The sequence below is a fragment of the Hemiscyllium ocellatum genome, chromosome 29 (genome assembly GCF_020745735.1).
Source record: "Hemiscyllium ocellatum isolate sHemOce1 chromosome 29, sHemOce1.pat.X.cur, whole genome shotgun sequence".
NCBI lineage: Eukaryota > Metazoa > Chordata > Chondrichthyes > Orectolobiformes > Hemiscylliidae > Hemiscyllium > Hemiscyllium ocellatum.
Genome location: NC_083429.1, coordinates 56619504 through 56636234, shown reverse-complemented (window position 1 = coordinate 56636234; position 16731 = coordinate 56619504). Strand labels below are relative to the sequence as shown.

The following is a 16731-nucleotide window of genomic DNA, read 5'->3' as shown; positions in this document are numbered from 1 at the left end:
TATGATATTTGCATCTAACTTTGCATTCTGTGGTGAACAGGTGAATACGTTTCAGTGTGTGCTGATCACAGATGAAAGAACATCATTTGCCATGTTTAACTATGCTGATATTTACTGGACTACAGGGACTGCAAGTGGAGGAGACCCACTAACTGGAGTTGGAGGCTCAGCAGCACAGGTCAGAATTTACAAACCTCTTCCCATATACGAAACTTAGCTAGTAAAGTGAATGAGGTAACATGGTTAATGCAAAAATAGATCATAGGTGTTGAAAGGATCTAATGGAAGCTAAACAAAATGGAAATGTCATTGAAAGGTTGTTAAGGATAGTATATTGATGTATATGTGATCTAACAAAAGTGTTTGACAAAGCTAACTTGTAGATAAAAATGAAGTCCATGGGTTAACAGGACAATAACAACATGGATTTAAATTCACGAAGAGCCAGAATGCATCGGGTAATGGTGAATAATTGGTTGTTTTTCAGACTGGAGGGGAGTAAACAGTGTGTTCAAAGGGGTCAGTATTGGAACTACAACTCTACAGATCTGAACTTAGATACACAGAAAATACTGGCAAGGAAGTCAAAAACTCAAGGGCTTAGCAATAAGTTAAGGATAATATTTAGTGGAGAAATGTGTAAGCCTGAGGTTTTGAGAAACCAGCAAAGAACCGCAAGAGAGTTGATTAAGAAAAGGCAGAAAAGACAGATTATGAGAATGCCCAGCCTGGAATATGAAGAAATAGATTACAAGAGTTTCTACATGTACATAAAAAGGAGGAAAGTAATTAAATTAAAAATTAGTACCTGAAAGCAAAAGATAGAATGCTTCAACACAAATGGTGGCACGGTGGCTCAGTGGTCAGCACTGCTGTCTTACAGTGCCAGAGAACTGGGTTTGATTCCTGCCAAGGGTGACTGTCTGTGGGGAGTTTGCACATTCGCCCTGTGTCTGCGTGGATTTCCTCCGGGTGCTCCAGTTTCCTCCCACAGTTCAAGATGCGCAGGTTAGGTGAATTGGCCATGTTAAATTGCCCATCATGTTCAGGGATGCGTAGGTTAGGTGCATTAGTCAGGGGTAAATGTAATGGAATGGGTTATACTCTTCAGAGGGTCTGTGTGGACTTGTTGGGCCAAATGGTCTGTTTCCACACTGTGGGAATCTAATCTAAATGGCAGGGGCATTGAAAAAATATTGTGGGTTTGGTTCACAGTAGAATACACAATACAGTAATAAGTATGGAATAATCAAGAGGCTAAAAAGAGCAAGGGACAGCAGCTAAATAACCTCAGCAGAGGGAAATATATTGAATAAAGTATAAGGAACCAAAATTCTATGCATTGCAAGAACCTAATGACCTCCACCTAGAGTTTTAAAAGAAATAGTTGCAAACAGTATAGTCATACAAGTTGAGGAATTTTGTAAAATTGTATACTTTAGAATGGTCTGACTGGATTGGAAGTCATCAAATGTAATTCTAGATTCAAGAAAAGCAAAGAGAGTGAACTAGGGTCCCAGGTTCAATCCCAACCTTGGGCAACTGTCTGTGTGGAATTTGTACATTCTCCCTGTGTCTGTGTGGGTTTCCCACAGTCCAAAGATGTGCCGGTCTGGTGAAAATTGGCCATGCTAAATTGTCCATAGTATTAGGTGCTTCATTCAGAGGGAAATGGGTCTGGGTGGGTTACTCTTCGGAGGGTTTGTGTGGACTGGTTAGGCTGAAGGGCATGTTAACACACTGTAGGGAATCTAAAAGCATGGAAGTTAAAGCAATGCATTTAGAAAATCATAGCATGATTAAAACTTTTGTGAAAGGCAGGTTGTGTTTGACATTATTTGAGTGCTTTCAGTATGTAAGCAATAGATACAGTACACTTACATTTTCAAAAATGTAACCAATCGGGGGCCACAAGCAAGGTTAATACACAAGAGAAGGGCTCATGGAGTTGGTGGCGATATAAAAGCAGAGATCGAGGCTGCTTAATAGACAGCTGGACATTGTCAATATTGTAGGCTGTAACAATTGGTGTAAGGATCAGTGTTGGGGCCTGACCTATTTACAATCTACATCAATGGCTTAGATGAAAAGAAAGGAAGTCATGTTACAAAGGTCACATTTGTTTATTTTTCTTTATTTTTGGATTGCGCACCAGGTTGGGTAATGGATACTGATTTAACCCAGAAAAGTATAGATCGAGATGTTACAGTTTTAAAATGGCTTAACAGGACTCATTGTAAATTGTACTTACACTGTTGCTTTGTCCACGCAGTGAGGAGGATTACTAGACTTATGATCATGTGGATGTGTTTTTCAACCAGGTTTGCCCAGAGACAAGCTGTTAATTAAGTTTTTATTCAGGAGCAGAGTGTGGGCTGGAGTCATCAACAAGACAGCAACTCTCCTATTGGCTCATGGGCAAGTCAACAGTCTGTGTGTGAACAATACAAGGGCAGAAAGCCTCCAGATTCTTTAGTAAAGGATCTCTCTCACCTTGCAGGGAAGTAACACAGAATGGGAAGACAGGTTACTCATAGTTTGCCAATAAGCTGCTGGCTTTTACCAGTGACTGAAACTGAATACTTAGTGTGCCAACTGCCTGTGTCTTCAGTAAAGAACGGAGGAGATTTGGATGAGGAAGATCAAAGATCAGAAAATCAAAAACAGGACCCCTCAGTAATCCCATGGACTGGTGCTACTGATCTGTTCCCTTGATTTCTTTTCTCCAAAAATAGCATCAATGTTTTTTGTTTGTCTGTGTCTGCCTGTGCGTATGTGTGGAGCCTAAATTAGAGTTATAAGTTGATCATTCACTGTCCTGTTTGCTTGTGGCTAGAACAGATTTATTTGGAATAAACAATAGTTTCTGGTTGAGTACAGGGACCTGGTCAATGTTTTCTGTGAACGTGAATTCATCAGATGGAAAAATTGGGGGCTTTGAGTAATTTGATCAGATCTTTAACTTTAACACCAGGAATAGTGGAGTTTGAGAATTAGTGCACTTTCCCAATTGGATTGTGACAATGTATGTGAGTTTATTCATGATGCAAGTTACACAGGAATGTAAACTTTGAGGAGGAATAATGAGGTTTGCAAGTAGATATAGTCAGGTTCAGTGAGTGAGCAACACAATGTAACAACTGGATTATAAACAGGGAAGTATGAAGCCATTCACTTTGGTATTTAGATTAGACAACTTTTTTAAAGCTGTGATTGGTTGACTCCATGGTTCACTCTGGATACCTCAATTTAGGGCTGGTGTCAAGGTCTTAGAAGCTTTTTAGAGAATATTTTCTGGAATGATATCTGGCTGGGATTTCAGTTATGTGGAGAAAGTGGAGAAACTGTGATAGTTTTCTGTATAGCAGAAGTGGTTAAAATGGGGAATTGAACAGTTTTCAACTTTATGAGTGGGACTGATAAAATGAGGAAACTATTCCCAGAGGCAGGAGCACCAGTTACCTGAGGGCATAATTTAAAGTAACCAGCAAGAGAACCAGAGATTTAATGACAAAACTTTTTTATTCAATGTATGGAATTGTGACATGTGGAGTAAACATACAGAAAGACTCTCTAAAAGGGCAATGGAAACAGAGTCAATAATAATTTTCAAAAGATCATGAAGAAACTCTTGAACAGCAAACATCTGCTGGGCTATAAAGTAAGGACAGAAAAGTGAAAATAACTAGATATCACTTTCAGAGTTGCCATTGGGTCATTGGCCAAATTGCTATGTCTTGGTCAGCTAAGGGAAATACTTTCTTCTAATTTATAGAAACAGGATGCTTTTGCTGAAACATCTTTTACTGGACAAAACTAATAAGAACAGGTTAGCAAAGTGTTGGGTCTAGGCACGAGTTTTAGGAATTCTTAATTGTGATTCATTTAGAATCCAATTCAATAAGATAGAAAACAGGTTAAATCATGTCTCTCAAACGTTTACAATTTCTTATATGTCAAACCTGTGGTTAAATTACATTTGACATTAAGGTTGTTTGTGTGATATTAATTATTTTCACTTTGACACTGTACAGGCAGGATTCAATGGTGGTGATAACAGTCACTTTTTCAGTTTGCCCACATCTCGAACCTCTGAAATGATGAACATCGAAGAGACAAGTAACGTAAACTTCCCAGGACGTTGGATTTTTAGAATAGATGGAGATACAATTGATCCATCAAATGGTTGCAGCCTGAATGGTGAGTATCAATATTTCTAAAATGATCTAAGTACAGCACAGATATCTGGCCCATTTTAGGCTCAGTGAGAGATCTGAGGAAGACATCATGTTCAGTACATGAAATGCCTATGTGGGAAGACTGGTTTTATTGGTGAGATTAGAGCCCTCAATTACAGAGTTATAGTCATATAGATGTATAGCACGGAATTTTGGATTTTGCAAAATTAAAACACTAAAACTTCCATGTGGTCATTAAATGTAAATCTTCTAAAAAGACTCTTCTATTTGAAGTGATACTTTCACAATTGGGTGAAGACCAATTTTACTAAGTTGAGGCATGATTTAACAAAAGTAACTGGTGTTCAACAAGGTTCCCCGTGGGAGATTGGTCAGCAAGGTTAGATCTTATATAACACAGGGAGAACTAGTCATTTGGATATAGAGCTCGCTCAAAGGTAGAAGACAGAAGGTGGTAGTGGAGGGTTGATTTTCAGACTGAAATCCTGTGACCAGTGGAGTGCCACAAGGAGTGGTGCTGGATCCACTACTTTTCATCATTTATGTAAATTACTTGGATGTGAGCATAAGAGGTATAGTTAGTAAGTTTGCCAATGACACCAAAATTGGAGGGGTAGTGGACAGGAAAGAAGAATACCTCAGATTACAATGGGATCTTGACCAGATGGGCCAATGGGCTGAGAAATGGCAGACAGAGTTTAATTTAGATAAATGCGAGGTGCTGCATTTTGAGAAAGCAAATCTTAACATGACTTATACACTTAATGGTAAAGGTCCTAAGGAGTGTTGTTGAACAAAGAGACCTTGGAGTGGAGGTTCATAGCTCCTTGAAAGTAGAGTCGCAGGTAGATAGGATAGTGAAGAAAGCATTTGGTATACTTTCCTTTATTGGTCAGAGTATTGAGTACAGGAGTTGGGAGGTCATGTTGCAGCTGTACAGGACATTGGTTAGGCCACTTTTAGAATAGTGCGTACAATTCTGGTTTCCTTCCTATTGGAAGGATGCTGTGAAACTTGAAAGGGGTCAGAAAAGATTTACTAGGATGCTGCCAGGGTTGGAGGATTTGAACTATTGGCAGAGGTTGAATAGGCTGGGGCTGTTTTCCCTGGAGCATTGGAAGCTGAGGGGTGACCTTATAGAGGTTTATAAAATCATAAGGGGAATGGATACGGTAAATAGACAAGGTCTCTTCCCCGGGTGGTGGTGTCCAGAAATAGAGGGCTTAGGTTTAGGGTGAGAACGGAAAGATATAAAAGAGACCTAAAGAGCAACCTTTTCATGCAGAGGGTGATACGTGTATGGAATGAACTGCCAGAGGAAATGGTGGAGGCTAGTACAATTGCAACATTTAAAAGGCATTTGGATGGGTATATGAATAGGAAGAGTTTGGGGGATGTGAGATGGGTATTGGCAGGTGGGACTAAATTGGGTTAGAATATTTGGTCAGCATGGACGAGTTGGACTGAAGAGTCTGTTTCCGTGCTGTATATCTCTATAACACTATGACTGAGCTCTAGTCCAAGCTATGGGGGAGGCAATCTATGAGACGATGCTGAGGGTTCATAACAAATATATTCTCATGAAGAAAAATAGAGGAAACCCAAAGGAAATTAAGAAAACAGAGGTAGCAATGCAACATCTAAATAGTTCTTCCTAAATAGTTTGATAGCTAAGGAATGAGTCAAATTTATAAGAGACAAACGAATAACTAATGAAGGCACAAGATGTGCGCGTTTTCTTAAGGAATATTCTTATGTCTGTTATGAGAGAGAGAGATGGTGCAAATATTGAAGCTAAGGATGAAGAATGTAAAATACTGATTCAGATAAACTTAATGAGAGAGAAAATATTAAGGGGTTAGCATCTTTGGAAATTGTGCAGGTGAAATGTATTCCTTGGCTGTTAGCAGAAGAATGTAGGAAATTGTGGAGACGCTGGACATTGTTTTGGAATCTTTTGTGGTTATAGGCATAGTGCTGCACACTCTTACATGTTGTTTAAAAACAGATAGACTCAGTAAATATAGACCAGTCAGCCTAACTTACTGAAGAACAAATCATTAGAAACAAATGAGGGACACTTTTAATCATGATTTAAAAAGACATAGATTGCTCAAACCTAGTCAGATTCATTAAGGGAATATTGTGTTTGAGAATATTTTTTATGACTTGGGGTAAAACCTCCCCCTGACTCCCCTACCAACCACCACAAATTTAACAGCAACACAGAAAGGGTTTGAGAGGCCAAGAACTATTCCAAAAATCACTATTTCAAGTACAAAAATATTTAAGAACTTTATTCTTTAAGTCTAACATAGAATATTAACTAACAACTATTTATAACTCCTTTCTCTAACCTATCTTTTACTTTCCCTACTACAATACTTCTCCGATAAAACACCTGATTAAGATTTCCAAAAAAATTTCAAATTTCAAAACCAGCTTGCTGTTGAATCTTCTCTTTGTATCTTTTCTCCTTCTTAGGGATTTTGGTTTCACAGGTCAATGATAGATAAAGGTATTTTGAAGAGAGCTATTCTCTGGCTGGTGTGTATATGCTGGTGGCTTGGCAGTTCTCCCCCAAATGTTCAGTTTGGCCAACATCAGAGCATTTCATTGGTTTTTAATATTGTCAAAATACTAAATTCAAACTTGATTGGAGTTTAGTATCCTGGGGCATAATTTAAACTGATTGACCGAATTTGAATCTGTTTTTGTCTCCAGGCAGCCCAGCCAGTACTAGTTGTTCTGAACCAAAGGTTACACTGTAAATTCTCCAGCACTCCGTGTGCTTCTCTAAGTCCTTCAATTCTCTTAAAGGTACAGTACCCCTTGCACCTTTGTAACACCTCCCTCCTTAAGAAAAAATGAACCATCATAATGAAAAGATGGCTTAATTTTTTTCTCTATTCTTTAGACACATTACCATAATATACAGATAACTTTAAAGTACGTTCACCTATTGTATAGATGCATCTTATCTATACTTTATCAGTTAATTCTGTGATAACGCATTTGTGATTACATTCTTACGACCTGCTACATGGACATTTTTTTTAATTAGAAGTCTGTAACATAAGACTCCAAAGAAATAGACTCATATTCTTGTCTTTAAAGCATTCTAAGAATGTAAGAGGATTGTGATCCTTGTACACAATTATTTCCAACACATTGTTCGTGACATACATATCAAAATGTTGTAAGGTAGTACCAAACTCAATAGTTCTTTGTCGACCATGGAGTATTTCCTCTGGTGGATGCTGAGATTCTTCGAAAAGGAACCAACTGGCAGTTCAATCCCATCCTCATCTTCCTGTGGCAGTATAGCTCCAGATCCTATGTCATTAGCATCGATAGCGACTGTCAGAGAAATTAGCTCAGTAAAGCAGAGATCACAAGACACAAATCAAGTGCAATTAACAAACAGTGTATTAACACAGCGATATTGCGGAAGAGAAATTGACTCAACTGAAACAGTACAGACAGTCTGTCCAGGTAGCTGAAAACTCTCTTCCCCGAGCTGAGAATCAAGTCAGGTTTTATATGAATCTTGTACAATTAGATAAATTAAAATGGGGAACAATGCAATGTATTTGAAAATTAAGTAATCCAGTTACAATGGTGATAATTGCAAAGCAATTATTGGAAGAATATCCTGATTATCGATACAATGAGTTCTTGATAGTATCAGGTGATTCCACCTCTCTTTGAGGGTAGGTGAGAATGTCTCTTTTGAAGCAGTAAAGTGTTCCCATTGTTTCCCTCCTGTGAGTGAGGTATTCTGGCGCCTCTCCGTCTGACCTGTACTTTGTGCGACTTTGGTATCACTGGGTTACGAGACTGCCTTTCGGGCTTTGGGACAACTGTGTTGATCGAGTCCAGGAAGCTTATTGTTTGTCTTGGGAAGTGTATTCCCTGGTCTGCAAGTGACTGTGGTCAATGCTGGTTACCCTTGTCAGCCTGTTTGGTCAATGCGGAGGTATTCTGGGTGTTTCTTGTATGGTTTGGACAGGCTTGAATTTCTGTGTTCCCTGTGGGCATGCTATGGGTAGGCAGGTGGCAGATCTTTTCCCGCAGTGACTTTAAAAGGTTTTGGAAAGTTTGATGCAGTCAAAACTGGTTTAGTGGTTAATATGGCTTTCAAATGGTCGAATGCCTCCTGGCATTATTCTGCCCACCAAAACTTTGTGTCTTCAGCAAATGGGTTAATGGTGCCATTACAATGCTGAAGTTTGGAACAAACTTCTGATAGAATCCACTGAGTCCTAAAAATCAAAGCAACTCTTTCTTCCAGGTTGGATGTGGAAATTCCTCGATGCCCTTCATCTTTATGTTCCATGGAGGGGGTCAACCTTCCATGACTCGATGTTATGTCCCAAGAACATCACCTCTGCTTTTATGAATTCAGGTTTATTTAAGTTTATCACTAGTTTTGCTTCTCATAGTCAGTCAAAGAGCTCTGCCAATTGTACCATGTGATCTTTCCAGGACTTACTTAAGATCACTACATCATCTAAATAGACTGCACAGTTTGTTAACCTAGCCTCAACTCTGTTCATGTATCTTTGGAATGTGGCGGGTGTGTTCTTCATTCCAAAGGGCATCACTTTAAACTGATATAGCCCATTTGGGGTTACTAACACAGAAATTTCTTTCGCCGATTCTGATAAACATGCCTGCCAATAACCACACAGTAAGTCCAACTTGGTGAGGTAACTGGCTTGTCCGACTTTCTCATTACAGTCCTCAAATCTAGGAATTGGATATGAGTCTGACTTTGTAATGGTGTTGACCTTCCAATAATCTACGCAGAATTGTTAGGTCCAGTACGATTTGGGAACTAAGACGATTGGTGAACTCCATTCGCTCTGGCATGGTTCAATGATGTCCTCATCGAGCATGGCCTCCACCTCCTTCTAGACCTGTCTGGCTTTAAAAGGATTACGCCGATAGGGGTGTTGTTTTATCGGAGCAGTGTTCCCTATGTCTACTTAATGTACAATAGAATTAGTCCTCCCCATCTGATTCTTACATATGTTCTTATACTGCAGTAACAGATCTTTCAACTACATTCTGTGCTCATGAGACAGATACCTTATTAACTTATCCCACTCCTCAAGGAGTGGGATAAGCTAGTGGGCGGCACGGTCGCACAGTGGTTAGCACTGTTGCCTCACAGCGCCTGAGACCCGGGTTCAGTTCCTGCCTCAGGCGACTGACTGTGTGGAGTTTGCACGTTCTCCCTGTGTCTGCGTGGGTTTCCTCCGGGTGCTCCGGTTTCCTCCCACAGTCATAAAGATGTGCGGGTCAGGTGAATTGGCCATGCTAAATTGCCCGTAGTGTTAGATAAGGGGTGAAATGTAGGGGTATGGGTGGGTTGCGCTTCGGCAGGTCGGTGTGGACTTGTTGGGCCGAAGGGCCTGTTTCCACACTGCAAGTAATCTAAAAAAGGACTTCTTCATTTTTAATTTTCTTTCTCTCTAGTATAACACAGTTTCAACATGTTCACATGACATATCCAATACCTTTTTGTTCTATCTGGCATCTTTACTAGATAGTTCCCCTGACTCAATAGTTTCTCAATTTGATAGGAACCACTAAACCTGGCTTTGAAGGGATCTCCTATCACTGGTAACAGTACTAACACGTCACCCCCTTGGGATGACATCTGAATCTCAGAGCTTTTATCTGCCATCTGCTTCATTCAATGCTGTGCCCTCTTTAAGTGCTGTTTAGCTAACTCACCTACTCGATTTAGTCTCTCCCTCACCTCTGATACGTAATCTAAGTGTGAGATCTCTGACTTTGGTCCTGTCGATTTTTCTTTAATTAATTTCAAAGGGCCTCGCACTTCATGACCGAATATTATCTTGAAGTGGGTAAACTGACTAGATTTATCCGCAGTATCTCTAATGACAAACAATATGAATGGGATACCTTTATCCCAATCATTCAGGTAATTCTGACAGTATGCTTTCAACATGGCCTTCAAGGTTGATGTCACCTTTCTAAAGCTCCCTGGGATTCAGGATGATATGCACTTGACTTAAAGTGCTGTATACCTAAGTTATCTATAACCTCCTTAAATAGCCTAGCAGTAAAATTAGATGCTTGGTCCGACTGAATCTCTCTAGGTAGCCCAAACGGTGTGAAGAAATCTACTAACTCCTCTACTACCCTTTTTGCCGAGATACACCATAATGGAATTGCCTCTGGAAATTTGGTAGACACATCCATTATGGTTAGCAAGTACTGGTTCCCACTTTTAGTTCTCAGGAGGGGACCTACACAATTATCATAAAGCACATGAAAGGATCTTCAAATGTGGGAATTGGCAACAAAGGGGCTGGTTTTATTACCGCTTGACATGTATGATACGTACAGCAAAAGTTAAACACATTTTTGTGAATTCCAGGCCAATAAAAATGTTTTTGTACCTTAGCCTGAGTCTTTCATACCCCTAGGTGACCTCCTACAGGTAGTTCATGTGCGACCGTAACATTTCCTGTCTGTATGCTATAGGCAACACAATCTGGTGCGCTTCAGCCCATTTCTCCTCTGCACTAACCTGCTGTGGTTTCCATTTCCATTTTAGGATTTTATCTTTCAGATAATAACCCTCTGGAATATTCTCTTCCTCCTTTTCAGAGTACACATCCACATATATATCTTTTATTGTCCTGTCTTGTTGTTGCAAGTCCCTTAGCCTTTCAGGATTAAACACTTCTGTCTGATCCTCTGCTTGTTCAGGTTTTTCCTGCACCATTACATCAAACAGGGTGTCTGCTAACTGAACCTCAACTCCTTCATCTTTCTCTTTACTTTTCACTTCATGCTGTGACTTAAGATAGCGGGATTTGGTCTGGAAAAATACCAGGATATATCTGTTTTAACTCCTCAGTTTCTTGGTCTTCCTTGGGCTTCTTCACAACAAGGGGTGTCACTCCCACCTTGGATCCTGCCAAATCATTCTCAAAAACAAACTGTATTCCTGGAACTGACACTCTGTCAATCACTCCCACTGTAACCTCCCCAGTCTTGGGTGGCACTCTAACCTGACCTTACATAGAGGAATGCTAAATTTTTGTCTATTTATCCCACAAATTACCACACTCTCAGGTAACAGGTCAGAAAGAGTGCATATTCGCTCATCCCTTACTGTCAACGACTTGTTAGATCCTGTATCCCTCAAAATTATAACTTCTTGTCCTTCTCCCCCATTCTTTCTCAGTAAACTTTACCCATAGAGGCAAATTCTTTGTAGAGAGAGATCGGGTACTAACTCCATACCCACCCCTGACTAGGCTGGGCACTCTCCTGCAGCTCCTCGGCTCTCCTTGGGATCGCCTTTACTACCATCACTAATGCCACAGGCTTAGCATCTTTTACCACATCGTTTCCCAGAGTGTCATTCTTTAATTACCAGCAGCATGACTTTACATGTCCCACCTTCTGGCAGTGAAAACACCTTTTCGCAGTGCCCTGTTAAAACCACCAGCACTGTAATTTTCTGTGTCCCACTCCACTACAGTGAAAACACCTGAAGCCTTTTACCTCCTTTTCATCCTCTTGGACTTCTTTAACATGTGGGAAATTCTTACAATTGTTCATTACTTGTTATTTTGTAGTATAGATCTCCTCTTCGCCCAACTTCTATCCCTCACAGGATAAAATTCTGGCTGAAAACTTGTCTTATGCACCAAAATGTACTCATCTGCTAATTCTGCTGCCCTTCTCACTTCCTGAACTTCCTGTTTATCCATGTGAATTCTTACCCTCTCTGGAAATGAGTTTTTAAACTCCTCCAGCAGAATTTTTAAACTCCTCCAGTAGAGCCTCAAAGGTCCTATTTATTTTTAAAGCATACACCCATCTATCAAAATGACTATGTTTAATTCTTTTGAGGTCAACATAAATCTACCTGGTTCTGAACTACTGTCTATATTCTTCTGGTACCAATTCATAAGAACCTTCTTAGCTCAGCTAAGAACCTTCTTTCTCTCTCTTTTCTTCTCTCTCTCTCTGTTTATCTTCTAACTCCATTTTCCTCAACTGTAATTTAAGTTATTCTGCCTCTATTGCACTTGTCTGTTTCTCTGACACACCTAAGTGTTTGAATAATTCCCTGACAATTTCAGCTTTACCTTTGTCCTTGGTCAAACCTAAATTTAACTTATTGGTTAATTCTAAAAGTATGGCCTTTTCTTTCCTTCTTACGTTTCTTGGCAAATTTGAGAATCATGTTCAAATCCCAGAACCTATTTAGCAATTTTAAGAGCCACTTCTCTCACTTTTAGTTTAATCAACCACAAGTCACCGAAATTAAACAAATTTTCTCACCTATGTTTTGTTTAAAAATCTAGGACACTAATATGAAAGTGTTTAAATCTGCTGGGATTTTTGTACCCCCAAATCTATTCAAATCTGTCTAACCAGTTCAAATCTTGCAGGAAAGCCCCCAAAATATTACGACATAGTGCAAACACGCCCTCTGCCAATTTAAAGCAGCAACACAGAAAAGATTTACCCCATGTAGTAATCTGTTAAAATTCAAGAGGCCAAGAACTATCCCAAAAATCACAATTTAAAGTACAAAAATAGTAAGAACTTTATTCTTTAAGTCTAACATAGAATATTAACTAACAACTATTTACAACTCCTTCCTCTGACCTATTTTTTTACCTTCCCCTCTAAAACACTAGTCTGGTAAAATCCCTGATTAAGGTTTTCCAAAAAAATTCAAATTTTAAAACCAGCCAGCTGTTGAATCTTCTCTTTGTATCTTCCTCTGTCTTTTTTTCTTCTTCTTAGGGATTTCTATTTGACACGTCACTGATCAATAAAGGTACCTTTAAGAGAGCTATTCTCTGGTAAGTCTGCCTATGTCAGTGGCTTGGCAGTTCTCCTCCAACAGTTCAATTTTTTTTGGTCTTATACCCTAAAGCATTGGATCGTTTCATTAGTTTTAACATTGTCAAAATACTAAATTCAAACTCAATTGGAGTTTGATATTTTGGGGCATAATTTAAACTGATTGGCTGAATTTGAATTTGTTTTGTCTCATAGCAACCCAGCCAGTGTTAGCTGTTCTGAACCAGAAGTTACATTGTAAATTCTCCAGCACTGTGTGTGTCTCTAACTCCTCTTAAAGGTTCTTCAACTCCCTTAAACCCCTTACATCTTCATAACAGATTTTTGACAAGATTCTGCATTCAGTATAGGTCAGAGAACTTAAAGGCACATAGGATTCAACAAATGTACAGGAAGTTGAATTCAAAATTGGCTTGGTGTCAGGATTATAAGGGATAAACAGTGAAGAGCCCCACCAATCCATGTCAGAAATAATGCTCCTCTCAAGACTCCTCCTATTTTCCATCTAAATCTATTATTTTAGCCATCTATAAACATCTCTTTCAAATACTAGTTAATGTTTGGTTTCCCTTTAAATGTATTTCTGCTTCAATCACTTGATGAAGGTGAAGTTCACAACTCACCATTCTCTGGGTGAAGAAGATAATTCCCAGCACCTAACTGGATTTCTTGATGACTATCTTATATTTATGGTCCCTACCTTATAGAGGTTTACAAAATTATGAGGGGCATGGATAGCATAAATAGGCAAAGTATTTTCCCTGGGGTCGGGGAGTCCAGAACTAGAGGGCATAGGTTTAGGTGAGAGGGGAAAGATATAAAAGAGACCTAAGGGGCAACTTTTTCACACAGAGGGTAGTACATGTATGGAATGAGCTGCCAGAGGATGTGGTGGAGACTGGTACAATTGCAACATTTAAGAGGCATCTGGATGGGTATATGAATAGGAAGGGTTTGGAGGGATATGGGCCAGGTGCTGGGAAGTGAGACTAGATTGGGTTGGGTCAGCATGGACGGGTTGGACCGAAGGGTCTGTTATTCCTCAAAAGAAGAGACATTTCTCTTACCACCTCTCTCAAAAGCTTTCAATATTTCAAAGAACTTATTAGATCACCCTCCACAGGGGTCAGTATTGGGGCCACTATTGTTTGTCTTATACATAAATGATCTGGAAGAGGGCACTGTTGGTATGATCAGCAAGTTTGCAGATGACACAAAGATTGGTGGAGTAGCAGAAAGCATAAGGGACTGTCAAAGAATACAGGAGGATATAGATAGGCTGGAGAGGTGGGTGGAAAAGTGGCAGATGGCTTTCAATCCAAGACAAATGTGAGGTGATGCATTATGGCAAGTCTAATTCTAGAGCGAATTATACAATGAATGGAAGAGCCTTGAGAAACGTTGATGGGCAGAGAGATCTGGGAGTACAGGTCCATTGTATCCTGAAGGTTGCAGAACAGGTGGATAGAGTGGTCAAGAAGGCATATAGTATGCTTGCCTTCATTTGACGGAGTATTGCGTATAAGAGCTGGCAAGTCATGTTAAAATTGTACACGACATTGGTTCGGCCGCATTTAGAATACTGTGTACTGTTCTGGTCGCCACATTACCAAAAGGATGTGGATGCTTTGGAGAGGGTGCAGAGAAGATTTACGAGGATGTTGCCTGGTATGGAAGGTGCTCGCTATGAAGAGAGGTTGAGAAGGTTAGATTTATTTTCACTAGAAAAAAGGAGATTGAGGGGAACCTGATTGAGGTTTACAAAATCATGAAGGGTGTAGACAGGGAAAGTACTTTTCACAGAGGATGGTAGGTGCCTGGAATGCGTTGCCAGCAGAGGTAGTAGGTAACAGGACAGGTGGTTAGGAATTCATGTCCAATGATTTACTTTATTAGCCAAGATAAGAGCAGGGAGCTCGTGCTGGAATTGTATTAAATGCTAGTTAGGCCACATTTAGAGTATTTTGTACAGTTTGGGTCAATGCACTAGAGGAAGGATGTGATCACAGTAAATCAGGGAAGATCCATGAGTATCTGGCCAGGTCAGGAGAGCAAGCAAAGATTGGACAGGGCTGTGTTTGAGGGGTATACAGCAAAGAGACTACAGACAGTGAATTAGAACATCCTTCACCTATTAGTAGACTGATTAAATCAGGTGAGGAGATTTAAAATTAAAGAGAACTTGAGGTTTTGTTATACATCAGAGGTGGCTGGAACCTGGAACTTACTGCCTGAAAGGTTTAAGTCATGAATGAAGACCCTTGAAAATTCAATTGAAGTTTCGTGAGCTGTTGGCAGGTCCCCCTGTATTGTTTTGACCAGTACAAGTCTCCTGACCGAATGGCCTGCTTTCTGATGTCAATGTCAGTAACTCTGTGAGTCGGTGATTTGCTCCGATTTCGGTTTGCCTATCACTGGGAAGGGGCTGTTTTCTGTTACAGGGCAATTTTTTCGCCGTGGAGATGTGTTCTGGGTTGAGGAGAAATGTCAGACCAAATGCCGCTGCCTTGACCTGGAGAACCGGCTCCTGTGCCAGAATCTGTCCTGCGGGCAGTTGGAGCAGTGTCACTCTGTTGATGGAGTTTACCGTTGCCTTCCCGAGCAGACTGCTTCCTGTGTGGTTTTTGGAGATCCTCACTATCACACCTTTGACGGGTCGCTCTTCCACTTCCAAGGAACTTGCTCATATATCCTTTCCAAGCCGTGCCTGGACGGGGACCATCTCCCCAGCTTCAGCATCGAGTCCACCAACGAGAACCGGGTGGGGGGTGCCGTCTCTTGGCTTCGGAGCATCAAAGTGAAGGTTTATTCACACAGCATCGTCATTCCCCGGGGAAACCGGGGGCAAGTGTTGGTAAGGACTCAGCTCGGGAATCCAAATGGGGCTCAGGGCCATGGAGGACCGGGGTGATGGTGAGGGGGGGGGGGGAAGTGATAGTGAGGGAGGGGGGAGTGATGGTGAGTGGGGTGTGATGGTGAGTGGGGGGGAGTGATGGTGAGGGGGGGAGTGATGGTGAGGGGGGGAGTGATGGTGAGGGGGGGGAGTGATGGTGAGGGGGGGGGGGAGTGATGGTGAGGGGGGAGTGATGGTGAGGGGGAGTGATGATGAGGGGGGAGTGATGATGAGAGGGGAGTGAGGGGGGGAGTGAGGCGGAGAGTGACGGTGAGGCGGAGAGTAACGGTGAGGGGGAAGTGATGGTGAGGGTGAGAGTAACGGTGAAGGGAGAGTAACGGTGAGGGGAGAGTAACGGTGAGGGAGAGTAACGGTGAGGGGGAGTATGGTGAGGGGGAGTATGGTGAGGGGGAGAGTGATGGAGGGAGGGGTGTGATGATGAGGGGGAAAGTGATGGTGAGGGGGAGTATGGTGAGGGGGAGTATGGTGAGGGGGAGAGTGATGGAGGGAGGGAGTGATGGAGGGAGGGGAGTGATGGAGGGAGGGGAGTGATGGTGAGGGGGAAGTGAAGGTGAGGGTGAGAGTAACGGTGAGGGTGAGAGTAACGGTGAGGGGAGAGTAACGGTGAGGGGAGAGTAACGGTGAGGGAGAGTAACGGTGAGGGGAGAGTAACGGTGAGGGGGAAGTTATGGTGAGGGGGAAGTTATGGTGAGGGGGAAGTTACGGTGAGGGGGAGAGTGATTGAGGGAGGGGAGTGACGGTGAGGGG

General features: G+C 41.3%; 1 protein-coding gene across 1 annotated transcript in view; it reads left to right on the top strand.

Annotated features, from left to right (window-relative positions):
* Window positions 1-719: 719 nt before the first annotated feature.
* tecta (tectorin alpha) overlaps window positions 720-16731 on the top strand; it is an 84189-nt gene continuing 68177 nt past the window's right edge. The window contains exons 1-3 of the mRNA XM_060847028.1: window positions 720-785; window positions 13011-13044; window positions 15512-15924. Coding sequence (XP_060703011.1) covers window positions 720-785; window positions 13011-13044; window positions 15512-15924 — 513 coding nt within the window. The remainder of the gene's footprint in view (window positions 786-13010; window positions 13045-15511; window positions 15925-16731) is intronic.